General features: G+C 40.1%; 1 protein-coding gene across 5 annotated transcripts in view; it reads right to left on the reverse strand.

Moving 5' to 3' along the window:
* IARS (isoleucyl-tRNA synthetase) overlaps positions 1-22,407 on the reverse strand; it is an 80,926-nt gene that overhangs the window by 16,684 nt on the left and 41,835 nt on the right. For all 5 annotated transcript variants that reach the window (XM_029201782.1, XM_029201783.1, XM_029201784.1 and 2 more), the window contains 13 exons: positions 20,929-21,012; positions 19,651-19,795; positions 17,927-18,047; positions 13,552-13,643; positions 12,702-12,779; positions 11,665-11,786; positions 11,117-11,219; positions 10,786-10,869; positions 8,367-8,541; positions 5,740-5,852; positions 3,850-3,945; positions 2,848-3,024; positions 1,973-2,078 (listed from right to left, as the gene is read on the reverse strand). In XM_029201782.1, coding sequence (XP_029057615.1) covers positions 1,973-2,078; positions 2,848-3,024; positions 3,850-3,945; positions 5,740-5,852; positions 8,367-8,541; positions 10,786-10,869; positions 11,117-11,219; positions 11,665-11,786; positions 12,702-12,779; positions 13,552-13,643; positions 17,927-18,047; positions 19,651-19,795; positions 20,929-21,012 — 1,496 coding nt within the window. The remainder of the gene's footprint in view (positions 1-1,972; positions 2,079-2,847; positions 3,025-3,849; positions 3,946-5,739; positions 5,853-8,366; positions 8,542-10,785; positions 10,870-11,116; positions 11,220-11,664; positions 11,787-12,701; positions 12,780-13,551; positions 13,644-17,926; positions 18,048-19,650; positions 19,796-20,928; positions 21,013-22,407) is intronic.

The raw sequence follows: 22,407 nt of genomic DNA on the forward strand, positions 1-22,407 counted from the left end.
GATTATCCCTTTACCTTGAAAGATATTTTTGCTTGATATAAAATTGTGGGTTGACAATACTCATCTTTTAGCATTTGAGAAATGTTGTCCTTTCATCTTCTGACCTCTACTGATTTCTGATGAGAAATCCAATGATTCAAATTGTTTTTCCCCTAGAAGTTAGGTATTGCAACATCTCTGTCACTGCTTTCAAGATGTTTTCTTGGCCTTAAGTTTTCAGAAGTTTTACTATGTTATGTCTGATGCGAATTCTTTTGGATTTATCCTGTATGGTGTTTTCTTAGCTTCTTGAATCTGTAGGTTTATGTGTTTTGCCAAATTTAGGAAGTTTTCAGACATTATTTCTTTGAACACTTTTTCAGTCCTGTCCTATCTTCTCTTCTTTCCAGAATGCGGTGACAAGAATATTAAACTTTTGTTATTATCCCACAGATCCTTCAGGCTCTGTTCAGTTTTTTAAGCTTTTTTGTTTTTAACTCTGTTATTCAGAATGGGTAATTTCTATTGTTATTTCTTCCTGTTTATGGATTCTTTCCTATCTCTTCTATTCTGTTGTTGAGCCCATCCACTGAGTTTCTGTATTTTAATTATTGTATTTACCAGTTCTAATATTTTAATTCTATTCTTTATATCTTTTACTTGTTTACTGAGGCTATTTTTCACTTGTTTCTATTGTGTTTGTAATTGCTCTGTGAAGCATTTTTGTTAAGGCTGCTTTACATTCTGTCAGATAATGTCAACGTTTCTATCATCATGGTGTTCCTATGTACTGATTGACTTTTTCATTCAGTTTAAGATCTCCCAGTTCTTGGTATAATGAATAATTTTCAATTAAAACCTGGACATGTTAGGCATTATGAGACTCTGGTTCTTATTTACATCCTCTATTTTAGTTGACTTTGTTTGACATTACACTGGCGAGGGAAAGGGAATACTGCTTCATCACTGATTAGTAAGAGAAGTCCGGGTTCCCTATTTAGCTTGCATTGACACTGAGGTCAGGACTCCTTGTTACTTCTGGGGCGGGGGTGGTGGGGTGGTGGTGAGGGGTAAGGTGATGCAAGAAAGGAGTTCCTGTTCTCCTCTAGACCTCCACTAATGCCTCCCCTGGCCACAAAGAGTAGGAATGCCTCCTTACTGCTCCCCATGTGGCCTTCACTGACATCTTGACAGGGTGGTGGGATATGTGGCCTCACTACTGCTGGGCAGTGGTAAGGGGAAGGGATGCCTTGTTATTGCCTGATGGGGATAGAAGTTTAGGCTCTCCACGTGGTCTACAATGACACTGCTGGGCAAAAGAGCTCGTTATCACCCAGGTGGGATGAAAGTCCCAGCTCACTGCTTGGTCTTCTCTGATACCACCATGGCAGTGAGGGCTTGAGGGTCCTCAGCCTGGGAAAGGTCTAGGCTCCCCACTTGGCTCTTCTGGTGTGAATGGTAGTAGAGCCTAGTTTCCTCTGTCTTGTTTGGGTGGAGTAGAGCAGTTACTGTCTGGAAGTTTTTTTGTCTTGCTTGGTTGCCACTCTCCTGGTCCCACCTGCAGAGAGCAGGATTTTATTGGGGTATTTACGTCCATGCCCATTGGCATTTCCAGATTGCCAGCTTCTTCAGCTCCAAGCCTGGGATACATGAAGCAAAAAGAAAAACCAGGGAACTCTCCACTGTTTTCTTACTTGTTCCCAAGATCCCTAGTTGGTCTGCCTTCTTCCCTCTACCATTAAGAGTTTTCTTATGCTTGTTTTTATATATCATGTCTGGGGTGTTTAGCTGTACTTTGTGGGAGGAATAGGGAAAAGTATGTCTACTCCATCTTTCTAGAAGTGCCAGTTCAATCACTTACTTTTGTGGATTCATTTTGATGACAATTAGAAAGAAAAAGTTATCCAATTTTACCAATTCTCTTGTAATAGCCTTAAAAACATTCATAGGCTTAATTAAAAAATAAAATACAAACAATGGAGGTCACTCTTACCTTGCTCACTGCCATCTGTACAAATGTTAAGATTGACATATGCACAAGCAGGGCCAGGCATGGAAGATCCTCTGGTGAGTGTAATTTCCAGGTCTGACCCTTTTAACTAAGCACATGAGAGTATGTGAGCAGCTGCCTGTAGCATCTGACCACAGTGTCGAATAAGAGCTCTATACAATTCTGAGAGCATATTCAATCTCAACACTAAAACAGTGAAGAGCTACAATTTTTCCCCTCTTTTTTCCTTGTTCCTTAGAAAACATGCAAAATAGAATATGAAACCATCTTGTAACTTGTGCCACTGAAAAGACAGTCACATTCAGGTCCTGCTTTTCTATTCCATTTGTCCCATACAAAGTAGAAAAAGACAAGGAACATATGACTGAATAAATGACTAACTGATATAGAAAAGAATTTTTATCAGACATGCTTCTGAATTATTGACCAATACCTTTCATGTCTTGGTCAGATTTTCAGAGTTACATCTAAAATGTATGAACAGGAAATGAAATTATATTTTTATGCATAACCTACTACCATAAAAGTAAACTGCTTTTCAAGTCAATTGCTCTTTATGTTTAACAGTAAGCACTAGAATCCACAATACTGACTTTTATAGTTTTAGATAAAACAGCACCATACAGTCATCTAACCTGGCAATTCTTATGTATATCCTAGTTACCTTCCCAAAGAGAACGGCTCTAATTTCCCTTTTTTCTCTTCTGGACTCTACTCACTATTCTCCAGAGCAATACTTCAGGACTGAGTACTATACTAATTGCTACCGGGGGACAGAACATCGAGATGTAACTACATAAACTTAACATAAAATCTAATCCTAAATCTCTTAATGTTCAACAGAACTCAGAACTCACCTGCATTTTTTCTTGAATAAGGATTTCATCTGATGTAGGAACTGGATATGGTTTTAAAGGAGACTTTATGGTGGCAAATATGAACTCTGTGTGGCTTTTGATAACATTATTCAGATACTTTCCTTCAGATTTTGCTTTATAATAAACTGTTATTTCATCAGTTGGAACCAGATTGCACTGAAAGCACATAGAGAAAATTTAAAAGGGAAGCACATTTGTCAATTAAAATGTAAGGCGCTGTTAAACAGGGCTGATGATCCCACACTGAATCATTATGGAAGGGTACAGTATCCTGACCAATTCTCTGAAAAAAGGAGTGATCAAGTAACAACTCATAAAGCTCTGAACTGAGACAGAGGTTACAAGTATCCCATTATCTGCTGGAGTGGCCACCTCAGACCCTGAACTACAGGTCTAAGAAACCTGGCCAGAGGAGGAGGACTTGTGGGAGCCCTCCGTGGGACAGAAGCTCCCTGGCTCTCTCACCCAGTAGGGGCAGGCAAATGTTCTGTGCACCTGTCCTGGCTCCCAACTTCTGAATGAGGAAGAACCACCTCACTCTGTCCAGATCCAACAATCTCTCCCTGAGCTAGGAGTCCTTCCACACTGACTGCATCTCTGCTCTTCCTCAGAGACATTTGCTGTCAGCTCTGACAACCTTATGTGCCAGTCAGGAGGACTATCTATCCAGAAGATGGTTTTGTGGAAGCCGTAAAGAACTGAAAAAGGACAAGGAGCACATGTTAGCTGAAAGCTTCTGATCAGAGAAACAAAAGAGCCACATCCAGCTTGGGAGTGAACAGGAGAGAAAGGAAGTGGCCTACCTCTCCTAACAGTACAATCTGAATGGACCACAGATCAGTGACTAATCATCATTAATGAATTACTATGGTTTATATTACTTGCCCCTCCTCTCCTCCCCCAAAACCAAAACAAATACCAAACAAAAAAACCAAAACAAAACTCCAAAACAGTAGCTTGTTCTTAATCTGACAAGCTGACCTTTTTTCGAAGTTTCTGGATACGATTGATGACTTCCCGAGCCACTCCTTCATCCACCATTGACTGGTCAGGGGTGACGTCTAAGAGAACCAAAACCTGTAGGAATGAACGGTGTACACCATGACAATCAAATATAGAAAAACAGTTCTTTCAAACTCAGCAAAATGGTGTCTAAATTCTCAGAAGTCTATAATGCAGCATTATTTAGTCACACACCTGAGCCAAAGACAAAATTAACGTGGTTTCTTTATGTTTGGGTCCTCCTTTATAAACAGCTAATCCTTCATCTCTGAAGAAAGGAGAGACTTCTCATTTTTCTTCTGTAGGGTGCTGCTCACAGGAGATGTCCTGAGACCGACTTTCAAGAGAGTCTCTCATGTAACTCTGCTTTTTGTCTATCTAATGAATAATATCAACTCTTCTAATAAATAAAATCACCAATCATGAAGCTCTTACAGCAGCACGACTTTTCACAATGCATCCACCACAAACAAGTGGACTGAAGATCTCAAAGCCGCCATCTGTTGTTTTCTTTAACCATGACTCTATTCTTTGGTTTGTTGGTGTGATTCAAGACACAATTTCTACAATGGGCCACCATACTTTCTTTTTTTATATGGTTTAGTTTAAATTGCCACCTTCTTGTCAACTTTAACTACTTTTTTATCTCATTGGTCATAAAGGCTGTCAATGATGATGTGATAATAATGACTGTCACTTCTACTATAGAGGGGAACATACGTATAAGTTAGGCATCATCGCCATTTATGTTTTTGAGGACACTCAATGAGAGAAGTTAACAAACTTGCTGCACTTCATGAAGGCACAGGAGGCAAACTGGAAATGGATAATGTGTCATAGCAGGGCAACCATGGCCCACAATACACAAATCATGTCAAGAAACTCAGAAGCATCACAGACAACACTTCCTTAAGTATAGACGACTTCAGGACTCTCTCATTTGGCTGTAATCAGAAAGGACTGCACCCTCTCACTGTTTACAAATCTCTTTCCCTGGCCCCAATTCCTTCTTTCCTAGTTTCCTCACCTTTGGCTCCTTACCACTGTCTGCCCACATGGAGTTCTGTCTACATCATATTTAAGACTGTGTGTATGGGAATTCCCTGGTGGTCCAGTGGTTAGGACTCGGTGCTTTCACTCCTGGGGATCTGGGTTCAATCCCTGGCCGGGGAATTAAGATCCTGTAAGCCACATGGCATGCCAAAAAAACCAACCAACCAAACAAACAAACCCTGTGTAAAGGCTGGAGGAGGTTGGCTTGCCTCATATGAGGCATATTCCCCTGTATGTGGCATATTAAGCACAGAGGGACTCCAGCAGGTCCCTCACTCTCACAATGGAGACCTTACAACCTATCTGCCTGGAGAAGTCTGGTCAAGAGTGAAGAGAGATGCTGTGACCCATTACAACAAAAAAAGACAGACCCCAGAATGCAAAACTGCTTGTACATCCTCTTCAAGGGGTGCTCTCTAACCACCCCCACTGCTACCCCAGACTTCAAATAGGAGCACTTATTTCTACTAGATAACTTATCAAGTACAGTAATAAGAATTGACTTACTTTTCTATCTCCATGACAGACTCATTCCTTGAAGGGTGGGATTACATCTTACTCATTTTTGTATGACCCAACACTTAGGACAACTGCATGCATAAAGTCACAAGATATCAATTTATGTATTCATTAAAGAAATGCATATGTCAAGAAGTTATAATAGAGGAGTTTAATAAGGCCAATCTAAAATAAATAACTGGTTTATTTTACCCTGAGACAAGCTGCCAATACTGTCAGGAGAGGCATAGGTAAATGTTTTCTCCTCTTATGTTCTTATCTTTTGGTAAAGAAATATTCTAGGGAACAGAAAAATACCTGAGCATCTGAGTGTGCTTCAAACTGTGTCGTTCCACCTGTTGTCTGATCAAAGGTGTACATGAGGCGGATATCTTCTTCATGCAGTTCATGGCCTTCCACAACAATGGTCCCTATTGGGGAAACAACTGCCACTGTTACTCAATCAGTACCCCACTCAAGCTGCCCTGCTACCAATATATTTTGCCACTCTTTAATAAAACCTTCATATAATCAAGCTACACAGTCTTCAAGAGATATGTCCTCTGAACTCATGTCATTGTTGAGGTCAAGGATGAGATAAACTTTCTTTAGACTGCACCATGCTATCTTGAGGACACTTAAATCACCATTGATATCTACTGCTGTATATAAGCTCCCAGGTCCAAAGACATGTGCCAGAAGGCAACGAAACTCCACCATAAACATGTGCAAGCATGTTTATGATGGAGAAAGCACGCTATAATGAAGAAAGCACAGTCTGTAGAGTCAAACTGGACTTAGGCCCACCACTCATTGATTGTAGGACCCTGGTGTTCTATTATCTGCCTATCAGAGTGCAGTGAGGGTGAAAAAAGGTAGACAGTGTGAAGTTCTGAGCATCATGCCTATTCATGGAAGGCAGAATGTATAAACAGCTAAGGATGGCAGTTCCCATCATAAGGAAAGCCTATGATGGTAACTCACAAATGATCTTCTTGGTCTTTGAGCAACTGGCTGTCATTTTCACTTTATGTCACTGCATTCTGAAAACTACTTTGCTTTCCATCAATGCAGAACAGTCCATTCAGAAACTATAGCTTAGAAACTGTAGGCTTTCCGTTTCAAATAAGGTTTATTTGAGGAATTTTTAATATTTTGGCTAACTGGTGAAACAACTTAAGATTTGTGACTTGAAGGCTGATCCTTTAATTTTGTTAATTTAACAAATCAAGTTAAATTAGTACTGACTCAACTTTTAGTTGCTAGCCTCTTATGTTTTATAAATTTTACCTAAAAATTTGGGGAATCTTAGGGACATTTCCCCCAATTTCCATAACTACCCATCTGATTTCTGAATCTTTAAATCTTTCCTCATGACACTTCCATGCTTATGATTTTCAACTTCAGAGGGAACCCTAACAATCAAAGAACTCATGCCCTAGGATTGCTACAGGATGTCAAGTGGCCATAATTAGACCACATATGATTCTAATCATGGCAGAGCTGGGAACTCCTGGGCACCTGGAAAAGCTCCCTAAAGATTTCCTTCAGTGTACTTATCAAAACTATGATTATGTCCATAAATCTTTAGTGTCTGCCAGCACCATGAGGGTAAGGACAATGTCTACCTTATTTTACTCTATGTTCCCAGTGCCAACCGAACAGAAGGGCCTTAAAAAATATTTGCTGAATGAATGACTCCAGTCTTGCTCAGATGAGACCAACATATGTATTCTAGATATTTTAGAGAAACTATAATAAGTTCTGACCCAGTCCTCCTTCACAAGAAGCCCCAAACCTCAATGCTAAATCCCTTTCTCTAAAAATACTTAAGTATTTAAAATTTAAAATTTAAATTTTGAATTAAAATTAAAACATATCTTTTTTCTTTTGAATATCTTCTAGTTTTCATTCTGGCACCTCTAAAAAGTCACCATCTTTTTCTCTACAAGCAACATCTGATAACAATAACACTCTATACCACTGGCTGGTGAATCTCAGGGGGTTCTGCTCTCTCACTAGGGTAGATTTTTCTAGGCCCACATTAGCATTTATAGAGTTCAATGGTAACTTAAGGTCCACACCTCTGACTCAGTAATTTCTATCTAGAAATCTAGCCAAAAGGAATCAATTCCACAAAACACTTATATGTGAAAATATTCACTGAAATATTAGTTCTACTATTAAAAGAATGGAAACAACCTAAAGCACCAACAATAAGAGACTGGTTAAAGACACTATCCGGGGCTTCCCTGGTGGCGCAGTGGTTGAGAGTCCGCCTGCCAATGCAGGGGACGCGGGTTCGTGCCCCGGTCCGGGAAGATCCCACATGCCGCGGAGCAGCTAGGCCCGGGAGCCATGGCCGCTGAGCCTGTGCGTCCGGAGCCTGTGCTCTGCAACGGGAGAGGCCACAGCAGTGAGAGGCCGACGTACCGCAAAAAAAAAAAAAAGACACTATCCAGTATCCACAGGAAGGAAAATATTTTCAGCACTTACTGAAACAGCATTTTAAAGACTAATAACACACAAAAATGTTTGTAAAGTGAAAATACAGACTAAAAATATAAATAAAAACAAAATAACATAAAATGTAAAAATATATGAGTGAAAAATGTGAAATTTAAAATTATGTGATTTCCATTTTGTAAAGCTGTAATTATATAAATCAGAATTTTAATAGCACCCCAGCACCTAACATAACAAATACCAGACAGTAGGCACTCAATCTACATTAAATGGATGGGTGATCGGTTATGGGTCATTTTTATTCTCTTTACTTTTTTCTAAATTATCAGAATTATTCATAACAAATATTTTTATGAACAGAAAAAAAAAGTTCTTATTTAAGAAAAGACTGTGACAGTAGAAATCAAAGAGGAGCCTAAGTATGAGACACCCATCAGGTTGAGGACACAAACGGTGCCCCCAATAAAACAGATACCCACCACTCTCCTGGAACTGCTCTAGCTCCTCACTGCTCAGCTGCTTGATGGATGTCATCACCATCTTGAAGGCTCCCTTCAGACGCTTCCCCAGGACCATGTGATCTGGTTCTGCCCTTAGGCGAATGCCATACTTGTTTTTATCTGTAGATAATGTAACTTTTCTAACATTCAATTCCTATATTTGGTAGACAAGATGAAATGAAAAAGAAATGAAAACATGTCCACAAAAACTTGCACACAAACATTCATAGCAACATTATTCACAACAACCAAAAAGTGGAAATAACCCAAATGTTGATCAATTGTGAATGAATAAACAAAATGTGGTATATCCATATAATGGACTATTATTTAGTGATATAAAGGAATGGAGCACGCATACATGCTATAACATGACTGACCCTTAGTGCTAAGTCACAGAAGCCAGACACACAAGACCACATATTGTATGATTCCATTTATAGAAAATGTCCAGAGTGGGCACATCCAGAGGCAGAAAATAGATTTGTGTTTGCCAGAGGATGGTGGGATACTGAGGGGAAAACGGTGCATGAATGCTAATGGATACTGGGTTTCTTTTTGGGATGATGAAAATGCTACGAAACTGTGGTGATGGCTGCACAGCTCTGTAAATAATACTAATAAATAATTGTATGGTATGAAAAAAATCTGTCCAGATCAATCAAGTTGAGTCTAACGCAACTAACAAGGACTGTAGCCTTAGAAATATGGACTTCATGTTTAAGGGTGACCTATGCTTATGCTCAAGAAATTTCAAAGCACCACAAATAACTATCAATTAACTAGAAGAATCAGTTAATCAAAACATTTCGGGACTTCACTGGTGGTCCAGTGGTTAAGAATCTGCCTTCCAATGCAGGGGATGTGGGTTCAATCCCTGGTTGGGGAACTAAGACCCCACATGCTGCGGGGCAACTAAGCCTGCGTGCCACAACTAGAGAGAAGCCTGCGTGCCACAACGAAGAGCCCACACACTGCAACAAAAGATCCTGCATGCCACACTGAAGATCCCGTGTGCCGCAACTAAGACCTGATGCAGCCAAATAAATAAATAAATAAATATTTTTGGAAAAAATCTTAACATTTCATGTCTCCATCATACTAGCTAGTTAAGGATTACCAACGTAGCAGGAAATGGTGACTGCACAGTAGGAAATATGAAAATGAGATATCATGGAACTGTCAACTGAAGCAAATTATAGGGAAATTTCTGGTTTTGCTATTATACATTATTATATTATTTGCTCTCAGAGTGATTAAGATATTCTATTTAAATAGTTCTATTTTTATCCATATCTTAAGCATTGATTATAGAATTTATAGCTTTTTAGTTATAAACTCTGTTTCTAAACAGTTATAAACTCCTTGGTTTCTAATATTTGTCTGGAATTCTCAAGCAATTCAAAACCAAATATAGAAATTAATTATTTTCTATCATAAAGATTTAAATACTACCTGTGAAAGGAATAAAAATGAAATTTGAAATATATTTCTTTTTAAAACATTACAGGGTAAAAGCTTTTTGGGAGGATAACTGACATGACAGTTTAAACTTCTGACCCCAAAACTCCACTTCTAGGAACCTATCCAACATCCATACTGTGACATATTTGCACATGTATACACACACACACACACACACACACACACACACACACACACCCCTTTTGTCTGTAATCAGAAACCTAAATTTCCAACAATATAAGAGTAATTAAATAAATTATGATGCAGTCAGAAAGTGAACAAAAAGAATAAATTAGATCTCTATGTTTTAACATGGGATGCTGTTTAAGAAATACTATAAAGTGAAAAAAATAAGTTAAAAACTACATATATGATCCTCTCTATTCACAAATAAAAACAATGATGTGTGCATGTATGTATACGTATGTACAAATGTGTGTACACGTATGTAAAATGCTAGGAACAACCCAGCAGGAGATAACCTAGTGAACAAGTGGGTGATGAGACACCAGGGAGTGGCCAGGGTAACAGGAGACTTGCTTTGTACTCGATGCTAGTGCTTATTTACAACCAGTGTGTGTTTACTTGATACTTGTATAATTTGAAGGAACAAAGATTTTTTTGGTGTTAGTTATCAAAAAGTACTTTGGGGAAGAGAAGTGGATGAAAGGATAAATGATCCAACAAAGGTGTAAAATTCATGGACATTGAAAATCACTGTTAAAGAATTACAATTACATTGTAAAAAGTCATGATGAATCTAAAAGCAAAGTGTAAAATTCCATGGATGGTTAAATTTATGTATATACTGATATAAAAATGAAAAGGACAAATGATACACTCAAAGTGTAGTTGACTAAAGAGTACTAACCAAAATAATCTTCCCAAGGCAAGAAGTTTGTTTGGACCAAATCAAACAAATCAACTGTCTTACCTCAATGATATACTTCTCCAATGACTTAATTTCATTAAGAGCTTCTGGATCCTGATGAATAACTACAATTTCTTTCAAAGGATACTAGAAAGAAAATGGAAGGGAAAGTTTATAAGCATCCAGTCCTCTAAACTGCAGAAAAATGAATGTTAAATGTTTTATCTGAATCTCAAGCTCCAGACTAAGCAGGCATAACTAGTACTAAGTCATTCACACCCTTATTGCAGAAAAGAAATTTACGCCATTGCTGGCAGCTCTTTATATTAAGAAAATACTCCAAAACATAATTATCTAGGTATGTGCAATGCAAAACAGATATAAAATCTCAAACCTTTATTGGAATAGTTTTGCGGTCTCGAATCACTCGCCCGAGTTCAATCACAGACTGCATTCTAGATATTGCACTCTCGGTTTTCTTGTCAATCAATTCCTCTCTGGTTGGTAGAGGTAGGGATTTGAAAGAGATTAGATTCAAAAGGAGAAAATTCCAAAGAACAGGCATGCTTAAGTGAGGAACAGGGTCAGGCTAGAGATGTGATGGTGTAGCTAGGCTTTCCGGGGAGGCTCTTGGGAAGGACAGCACATGCCTGCCTTTGGGGCACACACTGAGAAGCAGGCAGCAAGCTTGAGCCTGCTGCTTAGTGCCTAGCAGCTCCCCAAAGCGATCCCAACAGGCCTACCCACCCCTACCTGCCATAGCTCTACTGGGGATTCCACACTAAGCATCCCTCCTATCCATTCTGTAGCCTGAGGAGCAGCTCAGGGGGGAGGCAGGGCATGAAGGGGCTGGAGCAGGGAGCTGGGGGCCCCACTTGAGTGCATCTCTGGCAACTCTCCTTCCCCTGGCCCAGGAGAGGCTTATGTATATTTGATTCTTACTGAACATGGGGCAGCATGAGGTAGTGGATACTGAATGTGTCCTTGTCCCGGACAGAAACAGGGTCAATCAGTGTCTTCAGATTCTGGTACATCAATTCAGTAAGAAAAGGGGTATAGGGGGCCTGTGTAAGGACAGAAGACATCAGGTCATTCATACGTAGCCATCATTAACTGATCTCAGGGTGAGAAGCAACTACATAAACATTTTAGAGAAATGATATGGGAATATGCACAGAAATGAACATGAGGTTACAAAACATGCCCTATGAAAGAAATGACGTCATTCTGAACTCGGCGAGCTAGACACTCATGAAACACAGCAGCAGGACTAACAGCCAGAAGTGCCTAAAACATTCTTGAGGATGTCTGTAATAAAAACAGGAGTCCCTGACCACATGCCAGTCAAGTCAACATGCAGAGGAATGAATGTCCCTAAACCTCTGTAAACTGGGGAAACACCACCTGCTTCACAGGATGAAGGGGAATGAGGTCAGACATGAGACACCAGGCAGGGGACCTGGTACAAAGCAGGTTTTCATTCCATGTACGTTTAAGAAATAAATAGAAGCCTTATAACATTAAACTGGAATAGCAGAAATAAGATACAGGAAATTAAAACTGGAATTTTTACTTGTATGTCATTTATTTCAATTGATAGGAACATGTCTCAAGTAAAATACTATTTGCAATATATTTTTGTTTGGTTAGCTATTAGTTCAAGAACTTCTCCACTACTCACAGACAATTACAGGAATCTACATTAAGATGAGGTATGCCACTCTTGAGTCTAGATGCAAGGACCTTGACCTGAAATGTGCTGCCAAGGGTGAAAAGAAAGAATCCAGCTTTTAAAGCTAATGTTTTTTAGCCGTTATTTGACATACATAAGCTAACGAGATTTCTGAAAAGAAACTAGAAATTTAGGTTATTTTAACACTTCTATTTCTATTTTTAGTGGAACAAATACAGAATAGATACAGACGGAGGACAGTGCAGCAACCGGGCACCACAAGCAGCCCACAGGGCTAGCATCTTACCATAAGTCTGCACAGAGAAAGCAGAACACTAAACAAGGTCTCCAGAGCCATAACACAATCCTCTATCCCATTTTCACCCTAGGGAATAAAAAACACACATTAAACTGTTAAAACCAATAGTTCATTGTAAGAAAAAAAAGAATAAAAAGGGAAAAACTCAACCATAATTAAGTTACCCAGAGATAACTACTTTAAACATTTTAGTGTATGTCCTTCTAGATATATGTACATATACACACATACATGTACATGTGTGTGTAATATAATTTAACAAAAACAAGATTATTGTTTTGTTACGGGATTTTATTGTTAACACATTTGAAGGCAGTACTGATGGACAGTGGTCTGGGCATCCCTCACTCCTTGTTTTCTACCATTGTTGCTTATGTACAGCTTAAGTCCTGGGACAGGATCCATGCTTCACTCACCCTATATCCCCAATAGGCTTAAGGACGAGTCTTGTCAACAAGTAACTGTCCCTTTAGAGGTAGAAGTGAGGAGGTGTCCCTCTCAATATCACAGCTCTACCTAAAAACATCTGAAAAATATCTGCATGAATTTATTTCAGATTTTAAGAGGTCTGCTCAGTACAGTCCTGTTTGGCCTGAGACTTTCCCTCTAATATGAATGTCCATAATTGTGCTTTGAAAATATGCAAGATGTCTTCTAAACTTATGCGTTCCCCAACCAACAAATGGCAATACAGTTAATATGCAATTAAAAGGAAAAAGATAGCTTAAAAAGGTCAGGGCATTTGAAAATGCTCTTTTTCCTTTTGGCTGTTCTCATTTTTCCTCAACTCTCATACTTCCTACACTTTCTGCTCTTCCCAACAGCAGCCTGCACTTACCTTTAATCTTCTACGGTTCATCCTGACATACCAGTTAGTCAGAACATCCACAAACTTGACCAGGCGAGGAACCACAGTATAGAGTCTGTAAGCTGAAAGTAACAACCAATCAGGCAGTGAGAACACATAAGCATCTTGGGTGCTTAGGACAGGGCTGGATATAAGAAAGAGCAAGCAGCCCCTGCTATCCAAGGGCTGTCACACCTGTTAAGGAGGCAGAAGTACCAAAGTGAAACAATCAAAACTGAGGACGTACTATGTAGCTGTCAAGGTGTCTAGGGGCATGCACAAACCACCCTGTGAGCTACATGCAAACTCCCAGTGTCAGTGAGAAAACAGGAAACCCCGTATGTGTGGCTGAGGGGCCGAGGCTGCCCGCCAGATGACTCCATGAGCCACCATTTATCTGGAACTGTATCAGGTGGTAGTACCACAAAAGCCTGACTTCTTCCACTGTGCTACCTTGACCTCAACTAAGACAGACACATAAAAAGCAAAAAGCTTTAATTAGATCCTAAGAGGCAGAGCATAGATAAGGGCTTCTCAACCAGAGCAATTTTGCTCTGCAGGAGACACTGACAATGTCTAGAGAGACATGCTGGTTGTCAAACTGGGGAGGTGGGCACTCCTGGCATCTGGTGGGTGGACTCCAGGGATGCTGCTCAACAACATACAATGCACAGGCCAGCCTCCACCACAGAGAATGACCCAGCTCAAACTGTCAGCAGTGCTGCCACTGAGAAACTCAGGCAGGGGCTGCGCATAAAATAGAACAGGGTTTCTAAAGCTTAAAATAGTCAAGGAAAGAAAGCTAAAGGAGGTATTGGAAGGAGAGAAGAACCTTGAAGAATCAGAAAAATTTGAAGGCTCCCCTGAGGAACTCAGAGGGCAAGCAGGAAGTTAAGGGCATCTAGCCAACTTTGAGGCCCAGACTTATCTTCAGGATTTTTGCCATTCACCTCCCCTTTAACTGATACTCTCTGCTGCACAAAAACAAACACCAAAAACAAGGAGAGTAAGACCAAAAATCATAAAAACACACCACAATTTATATTAAGAGTTCAGTGACTGTTAATGAGGTTCCTAGTCTAAGCTAACACAGTGGTTAAGTTGCCAAGGGCAGAGTTGCTCTCTGTTGCAGTTCAAAAAGACTAGCACTGAGGTGCTGCTAGACCAACACCTGGACCCCAGGCCAGAGGCACTCGCTGGTCATACATTTATAGAGAGGCAATTTTTGTGATCAGAGGCTTGTTCTGTAAAGACAGAGGCCCATCTAAGTTATTTCTAGGGTTCACTACACTTTTCACCTTCTAGGAAGCTAGAGTGTTCAAGAGTTGCAACTCTTATAAGGTAAACTAAGCCCATATATAATAAAAGGGAGGAGCAGCTACCACTGAAATCACTAATACCAACTGCAGACTCTTCAACGATGCTACCTATTTAGTTCTCAGAATTCTATTTTGATGAGGGAGGCAAGGGCATAAAGCTGACAGGTTGGTGGAGTGGGAACTGCACTGGGCAATCTGGGTCTGGAGCCCCTCTCATCGGTTCAACGTGCACCACCTAGCCTCCTGCACCTGGCCCTTACCACTCGGCTGTGTGTACAACTGCTGCCAAACCTCTAGTTCCCAGGCAGACCAGGTCCCAGCCAGGATATACATTCTCAGGTCACAGCCGTTGCTGTCTAAAGATGGCAAGGGCCCCCAGGCAACAATCCCATTCATTTATATCACTCAGGAGGGAAAACTGGACACAGCTATGAGTAGGTATCCCAGGGAGTGTGGTGAGAACCCAAGTGCCGGTGTCTGCTTTGCACACTCATTTCCATCTTCACTTATGTCAATCTGTCCAATAGTTTGACAGTCATATGACCCTTATTACATATGTTTAATAGAGTGGGTGTAGTCCTTCAGGATGACTGATAAAACATTCAGAATTTCCTGGACTAACCATCCTATTGTGCCAAGTACAGAGGCACCAACTATTCCACAAAGAGCTATGTACCAGCTGAGGAATGGAAGAACCCTGTATGAACCAGATTGCTCTGGCCCCTCGAAGGCACTGGAGTGCAATACCTGAACAACAGCACCCGGCAACCACAGGACGCTGGGGGAGGCTGGTTTATGTCACAAGGGTGCACACAGGGATGCCATCTTTTCTCCCCTGCCCACAGACTTTATCAGGCCCATCTCAGGTATCCAGGTTAACAGTTTCTGGAATTTCTCACCTTGACTTACGGTTGTTGCATCTCCAACTTCTAGGAAACCAACATAACCTACTTTTCCAACCTGTCTAAAACCAAATTCGTTGTTGTTAGGTAAGAGAAATGTGGGGAAATGTCAACTTCATTATTGTTTTTCTGTATTTCCTAATTTTTGCAGGCTGAACAGGGACTACTTATTTAATAAAGTAGGCCTAAAAATAAATTAAAAACATATTAATAACAACTACTACTTATTAAGTACCTATTATCTGCTAGCTACGGTATGTACATAATCTCCATCTGAGCCTCATATTAACTCTTACCAGGCCATTTTTCGGAGAAAGAAATTGAGGCTCATAGATTAGGTAACGTTTCCCCCAGGGAACAAGTAGTGCAGTTGGGTTTTGAACTCATGGGCATCCACTACTGAAGCCTGTGATTCCATGGGCCTGTGTGGTATCTGTGGAGGGGTGAGGTCACTAGACATCCCCCCAAGACAATCTCTAAGGCCTTGGAACAACACATTTCTACAACTAACAAGCCTTAAAATAATATTTGAGAGGTAAAGAGAAATATTTATTTATCTATTGTTCTGTATCTCTCAAAATTTCTATAAAATTTCCTCTATGTTTAGAGAGCCCAGAAATAAACCCACACACCTACAGTCAATTAAACTTCCACAAAGGAGGCAAGAATGTACAATGGAGAAAAGACAATCTCTTCAGCAAGTAGTGTTGGGAAAGCTGGATAGCCACATGTAAATCAATGAAATTAGAACACTCCTTCACACCATACACAAAAAAAAACTCAAAATGGCTTGAAGACTTATAAGACATGACACCGTAAAACTCCTAGAAGAGAACATAGGCAAAACATTCTCTGACATAAATCATACCAATGTTTTCTTAGGTCAGTCTCCCAAGGCAAAAGAAATAAAAGCAAAAATAAACAAATGGTACCTAATCAAACATAAGCTTTTGCATAGCAAAGGAAACTATAAACAAAATGAAATGACAACCTATGGACTAGGAGAAAATATTAGCAAACAATGCGGCTGATAGGGCTTAATTTCCAAAATATGTAAACAGGTCATACAACTCAATACCAAAAAAAACAACCCAATCAAAAAAGGGGCAGAAAACCTAAACAGACAGTTTTCCAAAGAAGACATACAGATGGCCAAGAGGCACATGAAAAGATGCTCAACATCGCTAATTATTAGAGAAATGAAAATCAAAATTACAATGAGGTATCACTCACACCTTTCAGAATGGCCATCATTAAAAAGTCTACAAATAAAAAATGTTGGATAGGATGTAGAGAAAAGGGAACCCTCCCCTACACTGTTGGTGGGAATGTAAATTGGTGCAGCCACTATGGAAAACAGTATGGAGGTTCCTTAAAAAACTAAGACTAGAGTTGCCATATGATCCAGCAACCCCACTCCTGGGCATATACCTGGAGAGAACTTGAAAAGATACATGCACCCCAATGTTCACTGCAGCACTATTTACAATAGCTAAGACATGGAAGCAATCTAAATGGCCACTGACAGATGAATAAAGAAAATATGGTACTTATACACACACACACACGTATACATATACAATGGAATACCACTCAGCCATAAAAAAGAATAATGCCATTTGCAGCAACATGGATGGACCTAGAGATTATCATACTAAGTGAAGTAAGTCAGAAAGAGAAAGACAAATACCATATGATATCACTTATATGTGGAATCTAAAATATGATACAAATGCACTTATTTACAAAACAGAAACAGACTCACAGACATAAAAAAAAACAAACTTATGGTTACCACAGGGGAAAGGGGGTGGGGGAAGGATAAATTAGGAGTTTGGGATTAACAGATGCAAACTACTATAAATAAAATAAACAACAAGGTCCTACTGTATAGCACAGGGAACTATATTCAATATCATATAATAACCTACAGTGGAAAAGAAAATGAAAAAAAAAATATATATATACACATTTATATTTCTGAATCACTGTGCTGTACACCAAAAACTAACGCAACATTGTAAATCAACTATACTTCAAAAAAAAATTTCCTCTATGTTTATAAAGAAAAACAGTTAAATATCAAAAGGACAATTACAAAGAGAAGACTCCTTATTCCTGAGAGAAGGCCCAAGAGAGACACACCTGCCATTTCAGTCTCAAAGAACCCAACGAGTGACTGCATAAAGGACAGGACCCACCGGTCTGTGATGTTGGTACTTTCTTTAACCATGTTCTCGTTGTAAAGGAATTCCATTTCTTCCTCCTAGGAAGTGACAATTATTGAAACATTCTGCATGCCTGGGGGAAACTACTGTAGAGAAATGAATTTTTTTAATTATTTAAACTGAAAGAAGTATCCAAACAAGTCAAAAAAACACCACAAAAACCCAGACCCTGTTGGCAATCTAAATTTCTGATTCTTAGCAATATTTTCCAAGTAAACTCTGAACTTGGAACATTAAGTCCTCAATTAATGAATTACATTTTTGAGTGAACTAAAGAGAATTTAGGAAAAAATGATTCCTATGCACCAAAGAGTAATTATGAATTAAGAAATATTCCAACATCTTGTCGTTAAGTAGGCGGTTTAGTTACTTTGAATCTGAGGAAGGAAGGACAGCAAAACTGGCTAGGACTGGACAACTGTAAATTGAAAATGAGTACTAGGAATTAATGTCTTTGCTTAAATTATTTTACCCAGAATGCTCTATTCCACCCCTGCTTTTTCCTTTGCAAATCCTCCTCGATCCTGAAGGCCTACTTTACCTGTCCCTACTCAACGGCATCACCATCAGGATGGCAAGGCAGTGACCATGCTGACTCTTGCTCTGATGCTGGAGCCTGCATCTTTCTGCCATGCCCAGATGAGCCCCAACTGTGAGTGGTTTGAACCAGCCTGTGTTCCTGAATCCCACACCAGCAGAGGCCTGCAAAGTAGACCCACTTTAGCACTGCTGGCCTGAGAGGTGGTGGGATCCAAAAGATAGGAACACTAGGGATGTTGTTCCCAAAGACCTTGTTCTTCTTGGGAGGGTTCATTAGCAGAATGAGATGAGCCAGAGGCAGCAAGAAGTGACCAGCCTGCTGGAATGCAATGCTCAAAGCTCAGCTCTCCAACCAGTTTCTCAGGAAGGAATAATATCACGTTTAGTCAGAAGTAGTTTACTAAGGAATTCTACTTTTAAGGTGTTGGAGATAAAAAGATGAGTGGTACCTGAGCCCTGACCCCAAATGGAGTCTAGGAAGCATGGACAGGCACATGTGCAATGAAGCCTGCTGGCCTGAGAGCAGTTAGTAGGGGCAAGGGAAGGGGCTTCTCAGAGGATGCCTCCCAGGCCAGCAGGTAACTGCTCTGAGGCACTTTCTTATATATCAGAACCACTATTTTTCATCCCAGCAACCCAATGAGAACTTCTCTCACTTTCAGAGTTTCAGCCCAAATGCACTCATCAAGTGGCCTTCCCTGACCACCCATCTGCAGCAGCCTTTACTAGGCACTCACTCTGATAGTAGCTGACTCTTTACTGGCTCCCCCATCACTAAGTCCCCAGTACCAATTTGGCTGGCTAAATGAATATCCAATGCAACTCTTCTTCAACAGGTGAGGCTTCTGTGTCTTGCAGAGGTGAGCATCTATCCAAATGGTGAAGCTCCAGTCCTGTGCTCTTGGCCCAGCATGGACCCCAGACACCTGTCACACTTTCATCTATGGCCTCCCCAGTGGCTCTGAGCCCCCACCCACCAGGCCTGTTAGCTCCTGTCTCCCATGGAGCTCTGCTTCACAGCTGACCCCTGACCATCTTTCCCAAACCCAGCTCAACCCAGCTCCGTGGGCAGACCCTACCCCACAGCACTGCAACCCACACCTTCTGTAGCCTCAGGACGTTCTGGACAAAGAAGCGATAGGCATTGTACCAAGGTAGCAGCACATCCTTCAGGACATCTCGAACACCCTCCTCCTTAAAGCGGAGGTTTTCTGCTCTCACCACAGGGGAGTTAATCAGGTATAATCTGGAAGAGGAGAAAAATTACATGGAAAAGGGACATAGACAGTAAACCAAATATTACTGACATGTTGACAGGGCAATACCCAAATCAGCCCTTTTTCTACAAAAGTGGGGAATTATAAATATGCTTCTAACAGTCAATTTAAAACCGACAAAATTCTTATTTTGTGTAAGAGACCTAGCAAATTATAAAGGGGAGACCAAAAGTGCCACACCAAAATATGGCACTGAACTAACCTAGAAGCATGCCCTGGGCTGGTCCCAGCACAGGCCTCAAGCAGTATGGCAACACTAAGAGGAAGAAGCCAGGCCCTCCTTCCAGGACATATGTGCAGGCATCAGGGATTCACAAGGAACAGCCACATGTGCTCTGCCAGCACAGAGGGACTCAGGGAGCAGAGACCAGGGATGTTGTTAAACATCCTACAGGATGTTTCCTTCAAACAAAGAATTAAGAGGCCCAAGTTGTCAGCTATGCCAAGGTGAGTCTAACAGATAACTGGGGGTGGCAGGACACCCCACTAACTGCTCCTGGGCAACATGGCAACCGTGAATGTGCTTGCCCACTGCCCCTGGGTGTGGGTCTCTGTGTTCGTAACAGGAAGATGCTGAATAAGATATCTTTGGTGCCTTTTAACCTGAGCACTCAACGTTTATGACTATGACTATTTCAAGCAGTATCTCACATTTCTCTAAAAACTTTTCAGTATTTTTATTTGCTCTAGCATAAATTGTACCTCATACGGCTATTTGAGGAGTAAGTGTAAAATTTAAATAAATGATATAAAAGAATTCTAATATCAATAAGACAGGGAACCTACAGAAGGAATGAGGGAAAGGCACCAGCAACTAGCCTGGGAGTACGTGTGCTGCTTAATAAAATCCAACACACAGCCTCCTCTTCCAAAAGACCTATAGATATAGAAACATCTTTACTATTTAGAAAACCACCTTGGGGGTTTAAAGTCAACACCATACCAATGTAATTCTCCATGTAACAGATGTACATTTTTTTAAAAAAGCTGATTATAAACCAAATTAATAGAATGATTAATATCACTGAAAACATGATTAACAGAATGTAAGATGCTTAATAAGAAATGACAAATACACACAAGGCAGAGCACTGGTTTGTACCTGAGGGCATCAGCACCATATTTATGAATGACTGAAAGTGGATCTGGATAATTCTTTTTGCGTTTGCTCATTTTTTGGCCATCACTTGAAAAATAGAAGGGAAACACCAAATAAATAAGTCAACATCACAATTTATATATGGTTACAGATTATCTACAAGTTGGAATACGTAAGTGCAAATGGGACACAAGCTACTACTAAGGCACAACAATAGGTTGTTTAAGCTTCTTTTTGAATACTGTAGCGAGTCAATGGAAAAGTTTCGGGATAAATGGCAGCAGGAAGATGCCAGAGTGTAACAGTGAAAAAACACAGCCTTGGCATTTATCCCAGAGAAACGAAAACTTATATTCACACAAAACCTTAGAAAGTTCACAGCTTTATTCATAGTCAGCAAACACTGGAAACAACCCCAATGTCTTTCAGCAGGTGAAAAGTCAAACTGTGGGTCACCATGGAACACTGCTCAGCAATGAGAAAGAACTATGGATCCATAAAACCACCTGAGGTATCTCCAGAGAATTACAGTAAGCAAAAAAAGCCAATCACAAAAGGTTATATATGATATGAATCCATTTATATAACATACTTGAAATGACAAAATTACAGAGATGGGGAATAGATGAGTGGTTGCCAGGGGATGGGGATTAGGACTGAAGGCTGAGGTGGGAGGAGTGTGAAGGGGTGGGGTGGGTATGGTTATAAAAGGGCAACAGAGGCATCCTGTGATGTTGAAACAGGCCAAGTATCTTGACTGTGCTGGTGGATACAGGAACCCATATATGAGATAATATTGCATGCAATAGCAAATGAGTAAAACTGGGGAAATCTGAGTAAGACTGGTGGATTCAATCAACATCCTGATTGTGACAATGTGCTACAGTTTCAAAAACGTGACCATTGGGGGAACCAGGCACAGCACACGAGGGGTCTCTATTAATTTTTACAACTATAATTCAGTAAGATTTTCAATTAAAAAAAAAAAGTACAGACTATAGAGCCAGACTGCCTGGATATAGAACTAGAATTTCACACTCTTTTGCTGTATGACCTTAATTTTTCTGCACTTCAAATTCCTCAAATGTCAAAATGGACAATGAAAGGACCCATTTCAAATAGTTCTGGGGATAAATGAGTGAAGATGTGTAAATGCTCAAAACAGGGCCTGGTACAGTGCCAGGTGTCATCCCCTGCCTTGAACAGCACATGAAGCAAAGTATCTAGGTATAAAAATTTCATTTTCTTCTTTTTATTTGTTTTTACTTTTAATGACTAGAGGCGGTAGAAGGAAAAAATAAGAATCCTCTATAATAAGCCTCTAGAACCAATAGCTTCCTCATATATTAAAAACAGGACAACAAAAATCTATATTAAAGGACCAGTGTACAGATTTAATAAGAGCTATAAGCAAAAGTACTTTATAAAATTCTAAATGACAAATGTTATTTTATCACTAGTAGTATCATGGGACACATGTCC

Source organism: Monodon monoceros, unplaced genomic scaffold (assembly GCF_005190385.1).
Source record: "Monodon monoceros isolate NGI ecotype Baffin Bay Population unplaced genomic scaffold, NGI_Narwhal_1 Super_Scaffold_5, whole genome shotgun sequence".
NCBI lineage: Eukaryota > Metazoa > Chordata > Mammalia > Artiodactyla > Monodontidae > Monodon > Monodon monoceros.